The sequence below is a fragment of the Larus michahellis genome, chromosome 14 (assembly GCF_964199755.1).
Source record: "Larus michahellis chromosome 14, bLarMic1.1, whole genome shotgun sequence".
Taxonomy (NCBI): Eukaryota; Metazoa; Chordata; class Aves; order Charadriiformes; family Laridae; genus Larus; species Larus michahellis.
The window spans coordinates 7361300-7371271 of record NC_133909.1 but is presented as its reverse complement, the minus strand read 5'-3'; the positions used below and the strand labels follow the sequence as shown (position 1 = coordinate 7371271).

At 56.8% G+C, this 9972-nt stretch overlaps 2 protein-coding genes and 5 non-coding genes across 7 annotated transcripts in view; 2 read left to right on the top strand and 5 right to left on the bottom strand.

Moving 5' to 3' along the window:
• HID1 (HID1 domain containing) overlaps positions 1-2194 on the bottom strand; it is a 61260-nt gene extending 59066 nt beyond the window's left edge. The window contains exons 1-2 of the mRNA XM_074607126.1: positions 2076-2194; positions 1212-1472 (exon numbers count right to left, since the gene is read on the bottom strand). Coding sequence (XP_074463227.1) covers positions 1212-1247 — 36 coding nt within the window. The 5' untranslated portion in view covers positions 1248-1472; positions 2076-2194. The remainder of the gene's footprint in view (positions 1-1211; positions 1473-2075) is intronic.
• Positions 105-3010, top strand: MRPL58 (mitochondrial ribosomal protein L58). The gene is made up of 6 exons (XM_074607129.1): positions 105-314; positions 702-738; positions 1401-1460; positions 2137-2219; positions 2328-2497; positions 2791-3010. The coding sequence occupies exons 1-6, from the start codon at positions 147-149 to the stop codon at positions 2873-2875; spliced, it is 603 nt and encodes a 200-aa protein (XP_074463230.1). The 5' UTR covers positions 105-146; the 3' UTR covers positions 2876-3010.
• Positions 3011-3620: 610 nt separating this feature from the next.
• TRNAR-UCU (transfer RNA arginine (anticodon UCU)) lies at positions 3621-3693 on the top strand. The gene has a single exon. It is a non-coding gene; the product is annotated as a tRNA-Arg (tRNA).
• Positions 3694-4481: 788 nt separating this feature from the next.
• TRNAR-CCU (transfer RNA arginine (anticodon CCU)) lies at positions 4482-4554 on the bottom strand. The gene has a single exon. It is a non-coding gene; the product is annotated as a tRNA-Arg (tRNA).
• Positions 4555-5362: 808 nt separating this feature from the next.
• On the bottom strand, positions 5363-5435 carry TRNAR-UCG (transfer RNA arginine (anticodon UCG)). The gene has a single exon. It is a non-coding gene; the product is annotated as a tRNA-Arg (tRNA).
• Positions 5436-9378: 3943 nt separating this feature from the next.
• TRNAR-CCU (transfer RNA arginine (anticodon CCU)) lies at positions 9379-9451 on the bottom strand. Its single transcript has one exon. It is a non-coding gene; the product is annotated as a tRNA-Arg (tRNA).
• Positions 9452-9655: 204 nt separating this feature from the next.
• On the bottom strand, positions 9656-9728 carry TRNAR-UCG (transfer RNA arginine (anticodon UCG)). The gene has a single exon. It is a non-coding gene; the product is annotated as a tRNA-Arg (tRNA).
• Between the last annotated feature and the right edge of the window lie 244 nt (positions 9729-9972).

Here is a 9972-nt window from a genome sequence, read left to right as displayed (position 1 = left end):
CCCACACACCACACGTACAGCCCGCATACCCCATGGATCGCCCCCACCCACGCCCCCCCCACCCCGCAGGCCCCGCCCCGGAACGCAGGGCCCGGGCGCCGTTTCCGTGGGGGACGCCGTGGCGGAGGCGCACGGCAGGAGCCAACATGGCGGCGTACATGCTGCGGCGTCTATGCCGGCTGCGGCTGGGGCTTCTCGCCGCCCCGTTCTCGCAGCGGGCCGCCGCAGGGACCGAGTACCGGAGCGCCTACAGCCTGGACAAGCTGTACCCGCCGCGGCGGGACGAGGACAGGGCCGGCACCGCCAGCGCCCCGGTGAGCGGGGGCGGGGCGGGGGGGGAACGGGACAGGAAGACTGAGGGGCGGGGCTTACCACTTGAGTGACAGCTGGCGGGCGTGGTCAATGGATAGCGGTATTGCGGGTGGGCGGGGCTTAGCGCAAGGGGCTGATATTGTGATTGGGCGGCGCTGATCACAAGGGGCGGGGCTATCGCGGGTGGGCGTAGCTTAGTACAATTGGATGTGGTTGTGGGCGTGGCTTAGTGGGAGGGGCGTGGCTTGGCGGGAGGGGCGTGGGCGGGGCCAGGCAGCCACCGGGACGGGACCGTCCCCCCGGCGGCGATCGGGGCCGGGTCCGAAGCCCCGTCGGGCGGCCCCACCTCGCCCCAGCGCCAACCGCGGGTACCCCGCCGTGTTTTCCAGGAGGAGACGCAGCCGGCCGCCCTCGACATCCCCCTGGGTGAGTCGGGCTCCCCCCGAAATGCTCCTGGGCCCCGGTGCCTGGCTCGTCCTGCCTCCCACAGACCACATGTACCCCCCCCAGACCTCCCACATCCCCCCCACAGACCCCATAAACCCGGCCCAGGCTTCCCACATCACCCCCCAACCCCCATAAACCCCCCCAGACCTTCCCACATCCCTCCCCATGGTGACCCCCAGACTCCATAAACCCCTACCCAGAACTCCCACATCCCCCCCATAGACCCCATAAACCCCCGTACACCTCCCATATCCTCCCCACTGTGCCTCTCAAACCCCATATGCCCCCTCAGACTTCCCACATCTTCCCCCATGGTGCCCCCCAGATCCCATAGACACCCCTCCAGACCTCCCACATCCCCCCATGGTGCCCCCCCAGACTCCCCACATCGACCACATAAACCCCCCTAGACCTCCCACATCCCCCTGTGGTGCCCCATAGACCCCATATACCTGGAGGTGGGTCAGGCTCCGGGCTGCAGAGCCCATCCTCAGCACACGGAGCTACACCCAGAGCAAAAGCAGCGCTGGGTCACAGGCATCCTTCGAGGCAGCGTGCTGCAGCCTGGATCATCCCCGTTCACTGCAGACCCATCCGGGGCCGCGTCTCCGGGTCAGCACGCTGCCGATCTTCTCTTCCAGCGCGCCTGACTGTGTCCTACTGCCGGAGCAGCGGCCCCGGGGGACAGCACGTCAATAAAGGTGAGGAGAGACCTTGAAGGGAAAACACTAATCTTTAAGTTGACTCTTTATACTTTGTGGTGAAATACCGGGAGTTTGAAATTCAAGAGCACGTCTGTGCTGCCCAATGTTTATTTTTCATTACCGTGACCCTACGTTTTAACAGAACTTCTAAGTCTTCACAGTGCTCGAGACCAGTGGTACCGTATTGATTTCTCCTAGAAACACTCTCACTGGGATTGTTGCTGCTACGTGTGTCACAGGAAACACCGCTTCCGCCTATCTGTTCTCATTAATCCAACATACAACAAGCCAACTGGAGTCTGAGACTTCACAGTGCAATAAATTCTCAGCTTCATTCAAATAAACTAAAACCACTTCCTGTTCTGCCATTGCAGAAAAAAATAAGGTAGTTAAAATTAAAAATAAGGTGGTTAATGACTGGCAATAGCAGTAAGTCTTGTAGTGTCTAGAAAGGCAAATACCATGACAGAGTCTCCAAAAAAAATTTGGAGTTTATCTTGTAGAGTGGTATGTACAAACATGGCAAGAAAAAAAATTGTGATCTTTCAGGAAATTAGTACTGGAATCATCCTGTGTTCAAAGAGGACAACAGCAGTAAACAGACTAAATTACCTCGTAAAACTTAGGAAGATGAGCCATTACATTGAAAAAAAGATGCTGTTTTTCCTCCCAGTGAATACCAAGGCAGAGGTTCGGTTCCACCTGGCGTCAGCAGACTGGATTCCAGAAGCTACAAGACAAAAAATGGCATCGATGGTAACTACCCTCCCCCTTCCAGCCACGCTGTAAATGTCACCCTTCCAGCCAGGACATGAGGAATCTCACGAGGTTTCAGCGATCACATCACATTTTATCCCTCTTCAGCACAGGAATAAGATAAACCGAGCTGGGGAGCTGATTGTGAACTCCGAAGAGAGTCGCTACCAAATGAGGAACCTGGCGATTTGTCTAGAAAAAATCAGAACCATGGTCACGGAGGCTACCGAGACGCCCAAGGTGGTGTCCAAGGAGACGACGCAGAAACTCATAGAGAGGTATCTTCATTGAAATGGCCTTTATTTGAGGTGGATTCAGATTATGTTTCATGATTTAGTTTGCAGCCTCTTTAAAAAAAATCATACTCATTTGGATTTCCTTTTTTTGAAAGAAATAAATCACTGGTCCGTTAGAGCTTCACTGCTTTCCTGGGTAGCATCCCAAGAACAAGGACTGTTTTTATTCTCTGTGGACATTTGTCAGCTCGTTGAATCTCCATTATAACTGTGCTCAAAGTTGACTATTTAAATCTTTTCCTTGTACACTAAAGGATCTTTTCATTTTGTTTTAGGGTGGAAAAAATGAATCGTGAGCGACTACGACAGAAGAAGATACACTCAAATATAAAACAGAGCAGGAAGGCAGACTTTGACTGACGACAGCAGAGATCAAAGTCCTTGGCATACCCGTCTTTTTAAAGAAATGGCATTGGCAGCTGTAGATGATGCTAAACTCATGAGCCATATTGAATAAAAATGCTCTAAAAGTGTAAATAAAAATATTTAACATCTCCTTTTGAGCCTAATGATGTGCTGTGACTGCCTGTCAGTCGTTTTGCAGAAAAAAAATGACTGTTCATGTTTGAGAGAAACTAAAAATTCAGACTTTTGTCAGCTACTTCTTATTTATTTATTCTTTGTCCCCTTCATGCAGCCCTCTGCTCCCTGAGAGCACCCTCTGCTGCTGAACTCAAGCAGCAGTAGATTTGGGGGGGAAAAAGAAAGGGAATAGTAAAAGCAGCCTAATTGCGTATTTAAGTAGCAAACGGAGTATTCACCATTTCAAGCAAATGGTTTTCTCAAATTTTAGTTTATTTGTTTCCTAAGCAAAAAAAAGCGCGTGTCATTTTGTTAAATTAACCTAAAGCCACGGCAGGAATTTGGCAGGAGGCGGTTGTTCTCTGTTCTGAAACCGCACTGTAAGTACCGGGGGGGAAGGTCTGGCCCTCGACACGGAACCAAAAAACCTCAGCTGAGTCTTACGGGCTTCAGGAGCCGCTCCTCAGTGGAGCCTGATTAAACAGAACGAATTTCTGTGCCGTAATACGGTGGATTTCTCCAAGGTTCACTGCAGAGCGGTATCAAAGATCGGGAAATTACACTTTTTTTACCTTTTTGTAGGGCCCCAGTGGCCTAATGGATAAGGCACTGGCCTTCTAAGTCAGGGATTGTGGGTTCGAGTCCCACCTGGGGTGAGGAGAGGTTGGTCCTGTTTTAGGCAAAACGCTAAATGAGAGGGGAAAGTGCTCTCCGGGCACCCCCGGAGCTGTACTGGGGCCCAGAGAGGCGTGTGGGGCTCTGGATGCTCCCACTTCTTCTGCGGCTGGTGCCCTTTGGAAGGGGGGACTTTTGAGCTCTGCCTTTACCCAATCCAGCATTTACACATTGAGAGAACTCAAATCCCACGTCCTTCCCCAAATGAGCTGCCTGGGGGGGGGGGGGGGGGTGCAGGGGCACACTGAGGCATCGTCCCTGCCTCCACCTTTGTGCCAGGGGAGCAAAAATAAACTAAAAACTGCCTAAAGCTTCCCTGCCTGGGAGGGGGGTGGCTACCAGCCCCCCCCATCCCACAGGAAAAGGTGTCCGGCTCCGGGCTGTGCCCTGGCCATTACAAGCAAAGCGGGGGGTGTCGCTGCTTCAGGTGTACTTCCGACACTGAAAGCCATCCCAGGAACAGCGGTTGAGACAGCAACAGCCTCAGATGAGACTCCGTGACTAGGAGACCACCACCACGCACCACCCGCTGCTGAGCTCTTCCCTCCCCACTTTTTACAGGCAGATTTGCAAAAATTTGCTTCAAGCCTTGGAGACATCAGGGTTGGGAGGAGATGGGCACTTCAGGGAGCAAAAAGCCCTTCGGGGATTGGTGTGTTGACCCCAACGCGCGTCAGGCTCCCGGGGACGGGGGTGCCCGGGCGGGACCGGCCCCTCATCACGGCGGGGAGCCCCCCCATGAACGGGAAGAGGCGGAGCAGAAAAGAGTCACCCCAGATGGGACTCGAACCCACAATCCCTGGCTTAGGAGGCCAGTGCCTTATCCATTAGGCCACTGGGGCTTCCTATGAATAGTTTTTTGGTGCCGTAACTTAACTCTCTGATGGCCGGAGGGCACCACAGCCCCGCAGTGCGGGATGGGGGGGTCCTCCGCAGCCCACGGGGAGTTTTGAATGTCCCCCAAAGTAAGAGATGACACCGCCGTCGTCGTCCCCCCGAGCCCCGCAGCTCTCTTCCCTCCACCGCCCCGTAAAACCGGCAGTTCCCGGGACAACGAACCGGGGGCCGTTCGCTCCGGACCCCACGGACACAGCGCGGGGGGGCGCGGGCCAGAGGTGGGGGGGGCACGGCCCTTACACGGCCCCAGTAGCCTAATGGCCAAAGCACTAGCCTTCTAAGCAAGGAACTGACGGTTCGAGTCCCACCTGGGGAAGCAACCGCTTTTTTTTTTTTTTTTACCCCCCCCGGCTCCTTGCAGCAGCACCCCGCAGGGAGGGGGGGAAGGTAGGGACACCCCCTCCCGCACACACGAACCCCTGTACCCCCCCCCAACCCCGCCGTAACTCACCAGACGCTCCCCGATGCGGTGAAAAGCCCTAAAACGAGCCGCCTCCGCCCTTTTATCCCTCCCGTAAACGGCCCCAGCTGGGGCTCAGCCCCCGCCCGCCCCCACCCCCCTGGAGGCAGGGCCCCAGGGGCATGAATGGCCCCGGGTGCGATGTCCCCGGGGATTTACGGGGCAGATCCCACCCCGAAGCTGCCCCCAGCACAGTCTTTGCCGCGTCGGATGGTGTCGGTCGCCATCCCGCCCACCCCCCCAGCATCGGGGCAGGAAATTAAACGACTCGAGGCTCCCTCGTGGTTTTAAAACAACCACGAAGGGACTCGAACCCTCAATCTTCTGATCCGAAGTCAGACGCCTTATCCATTAGGCCACGTGGTCCCCCATAACTGTGATTTCGGGACAGTGACAGAGAGCGGGGGGGGTCCCCCAGGTGTCCCTGACACCCCCCGTGCATCGCCCACATTCCCATCTCTCTTGGGATCGCTGCTGCTCCTCCCAGCCCAACGCTGGCAACGGGGGTGAGCAGGAGGGGGGTCCCTCCCCGCCATGGCACCCCATGTGCCAGTAGGTCACCATAGACCCCCCCCAGCCTCAGTTTACCCCCTGGGTGCTGATGGAGACTGTGCCGTGCAGGAATCCTGGGGGCTGGAGCAACGACATTCCCCTCCTCCTGCCGGCTCCACCACTCGAGCAGCAGCTCAGAACAGGAACGCAACCCGAAACGCAAAGAGCAGACGCCACCCAGGTGACATCCACAACCCACCCCCCGACACAGAGCAGCTGGGGTCACCCTCACCCTCCGGCTGCCGGGGGTACGTGAGTCCAGGCCTTCCCAGCTGAGAGAGTTGCGGTTCTTCAGCCTGGAGGAGAGAAGACTCCAGGGAGACCTAATTGTGACCTTCAAGTACCTAAATGGGGCCTACAGGAAAGCTGGAGAGGGACTTTTTTCAAGGGCATGGAGTGGTAGGACAAGGGGTAATGGCTTCAAACTGAAAGAGGGGAGATTTAGATCAGATATCAGGAAGAAATTCTCTCCTGTGAGGGTGGTGAGCCCCTGGCCCAGGTTGCCCAGAGAAGCTGTGGCTGCCCCATCCCTGGAGGGGTTCAAGGCCAGGCTGGACGGGGCTTGGAGCAACCTGGGCTGGTGGGAGGTGTCCCTGCCCAGGGCAGGGGGTGGCACTGGATGGTCTTTAAGGTCCCTTCCAACCCAAACCATGCCATGATTCTATGATTCCCTGCCACAGCCCCACAGAAAGGCAAAGCCAAGACTGTCACACCCAGCCAAGGCTGTGTAGGAGCCTTAAGCAGGAGGGAAGGAGTGTTTGACTGCCAGGGTCAGGCACTGTTGGGGCATGAAGCAGCACAGGGACAGCCACGACACTGGAGATAACTCATCCTTTCCCATGACAGCATCCAGTGTCAATGAGCCGCTGGTGACAGGCACCTGGTGTAACGTAGCACCACTATAGGATAACAGTGTGACACAACAAGAAACACCACAGGCCTCGTTAAGCTCCTGTTCATTATCAATAACACCTGTGTTCTCCTCCCACTGCAGCTTGACTTCTCCCCAAAACCTGCATTTCTCATCGAAACCTAAAAAAGAGTTTCCCAAAGCCGGTCACAGGGCAGGGAAGGGATTTTAACCTCTTCCGCAGCCACGGGAGGTTTTGGGGACATGTTGATTCTTGGGGTATGTTCGGCTCAGCTTCAACCAGTGCGTCTTTTCCAGCGTGTCCATCAAACGAAAGCTGAGCAGGGATGTGCTAGAGAGAAAGGGCTGCTCTGGGGGGGGGTGCAGCAGGTGGCAGCAGCCGGCGTCAGACCAGGGCAGGCAGCAGCTGCCCCAGCTCCATCCCCCCTGAGGTCTCACTGAGGCAATCAGGGCATGGGAGGGTTTAGGGTGCAAATCCCAGCGGTGTCGGATGGGGAGAGACTGGTGTGATGGAGGGGTTGGGGTGGGGGGCGCAGGTGAGCAGCACTGTGCCAGATGTGCAGTGAGGATGCCATGTCCAAATGGGTCCAGTGCCTGACTGCAGAAACAGTCAGGAACCGAAGAGAAACAGCAGGGACACAACCCGGTGCCACCCGAGCAAGGCCATCACCAATGGAAGTCCCTCTCACCAGGCAGGGAACCAACCCAGGCCCGTCACCATGCTGCCAGGAGGGCATCCCAGCGGGGCTGCGGGTACAGCGTCTCCAGAAGATGCAAAGAAAACGCCACCCAAAAGAAGCCAAGTGATCAAACACCCCCAAAAGCCACCCAAAAGCTCTCCAAACTTGTGAGAGGGATGCAAAAAATGTGCTCTGGCCACGCTTTCAACCACAGCCCTGAAGCCGGTCACCCAAAGAGGTGGAAGTCAGCTGGTCCCAGGTACTACCAGCCTGGGGGCACCCCTCGAGCCCCTTCCCCGGCCCCCAGCACTGGCAGGGTTTGCTGAGCGGCGCAGGGACCTGCAGCTCGGCTGCCGGGGGCTGCCGGCAGTCCAGCACCCAGGGCTTCGGCAGGTTTGCCGTTTTCCAGGCAGCAGAGTCATTTCCTCCCGCATCTAACAGAGAAAAATTACTTAGAAAGAAACTTCACTTTAGGTTTTACTAGCGTGATATCACCCTGACCGCAGCTGCCTTTTAAAAGCCATTAACTCCGTAGCAAAAAGACCCTCCAAGCAGCTTTTTAATGCAACTAAACCTGAGAGGGCACCATCCCGAAGGCACTTACGTGGAGGACTCTGGCCCCAGGGCAGCACAGCCAAACTGCGCGACCCCAGCGACCAGCCCCTCGCGGAGATGCGGTTTCTGGCAGAGGAATAAAGCTTTCTTCCCGTTACAGCCTGGCCTGCTCCGAGAAGAGGTCTGCATGACACCTGCAAGGTAATCATCCCCCAGTATCAATCGGCTTTTTGTTGGGGGTCAGATGCAGCTGATGATACCGGGAGCAGCCAGAGGGGATGAAAATGCAGCTGAAATTCCCTGCTCGGCCCTGACCCAGCACAGCCCCAGCTCTGCCCGCATACGGCTAAATAAACAGCTTTACCTGCTCTGCTTGTGCACCTTCTGGGACACCTGGAAAGATACGCCCCAGCCAGAGCCATCCTTTCATTAACACCCCTCCAAAACCCATCATTCCATTAACAGGTCCCAAGGGAAAAGCTGGTTGTCATTCCCTCAGTAACAGCCTCACCTGAGCACTGGGAATGGGGGACACACGACCGGCCGGATTCAGCATCCGCCTTTGCACCGAAGCCTGGGGCAGTTTGTAGCTGCTCCTCTTTGCTTCCCGATTTCATGAGAACTAAACCGGGACGGCTGGCCGGGAGCAGAGAACCACATCGGTCCAAGATGTTATGGTCTGAGGAACCCACAACAATTTGTTGTCCTTTAGACAATTATTCTCTCACTCAATGACCCCTCCCCACCCGGGAAGGGGAATTGGGGAAAAAACAAGGAAACCTGAGGGTTGACATATAAATAGATTTAATAGGATAAGACTAAATACTTAACCTTAATAACACTAAAGAACCAGTATTGATCCTCGTACCAATATAAAATCGACAAGGATCACACCCAGCCCGTTCCCCCAGCAGAAGCCGTGCGCTCCCCGCAGGGACAGCCAATGTGGGACACTGCGAGCGCTGCGGCTTTGGGAGGAAGGGACGGGCTCGGGGCTCCGGCACTGGGGCAAGGACTTCTCAGGGTCGCAGCCATCAAGGGAGAGAGAGAACTCCTCAGCAAACTTTCTAATTTCGATTGAATGTGCTGTTCATGGTATGAAATAACCCTGTTGGCAGCTTGGGTCAAGTGTCTGGGTCTCGCTGCTCCTCGTCCCCACACCTGGGGAGCTCGGAAACACCGAGACCTTGAAACCCGCACACCAGAGCTGGCTGTAAAGTAGGTATTTTCACCAATTCAGACACTGGAGTCTTCTAAAAGTGCCGTTTTCCCAAGCATTAGAAGAGAAATTAGTTCCGTGTGGCTCAAGCCAGGACCCAAGAGCACCATGTACAGCAGATGTTGGCACAGCGAGATCTCACTGCCCCGAAAGGCCCACCCCAACCTCCCTCTTCGGTCCCCCCCAGCAAGCTCTGTCTCCAGCGGCTGCGCCCACCAGCACACACTCACCAGCGCCTGTTTATTCCCACTTCTGGGTTCTCCAGGTGCGTCAACCTCCTAAATTGACATCTGCGACTGATGTTGGGGAATGTCTTCCCACCAGGCAGCAGGAGGAGACGGCGGCCCGGCAGCGTTGCGCGGTCGGGGTGGCAGTAAAAAGAGGAGAAAGAGCGGGAAAACGGGGCTGGCATCACCAAAAGTCGGGGAGGCTCACCCCAGATGGGACTCGAACCCACAATCCCTGGCTTAGGAGGCCAGTGCCTTATCCATTAGGCCACTGGGGCTGCGCAAAGGACGCGCCCCGGCCCGTGGGAACGGGCCCGACCCCACGCCGCCAGACGCGACTGGGACCAGCCCCGGGGCCGCCGAGCCGGGGGGTGGGAGCGGACCGGGCTGCACCGGGAACGGGGACCCGGACCGAGGGGGAGAGACGCGAAGAGAGACGGGAAAAACCGGAAACGGGTTTAAAATTTGGGGCGGAAAAGATCCGACCACGAAGGGACTCGAACCCTCAATCTTCTGATCCGAAGTCAGACGCCTTATCCATTAGGCCACGCGGTCACCGGTGCAGCAGCCCCCCCCAGCGATGCTCCCAACCCCCAGCATCGCGCCCACCCCCGCCCCAGGTGGCACCGGGGTCTCCGGGCGGTGCTGGGAGGGGACCCCCCACCGCGGGACCTGCGGCTGCCACCGCCGGAGCGGGGGGACAGACCTGCAGGGGCCGGGGGCTGCGCGGGGGACAGGCGGAAGCAGGGTGCTGCATGGCTGCATGTCCCGGGCTGAGCGACGCGGGACGAATTTCTCT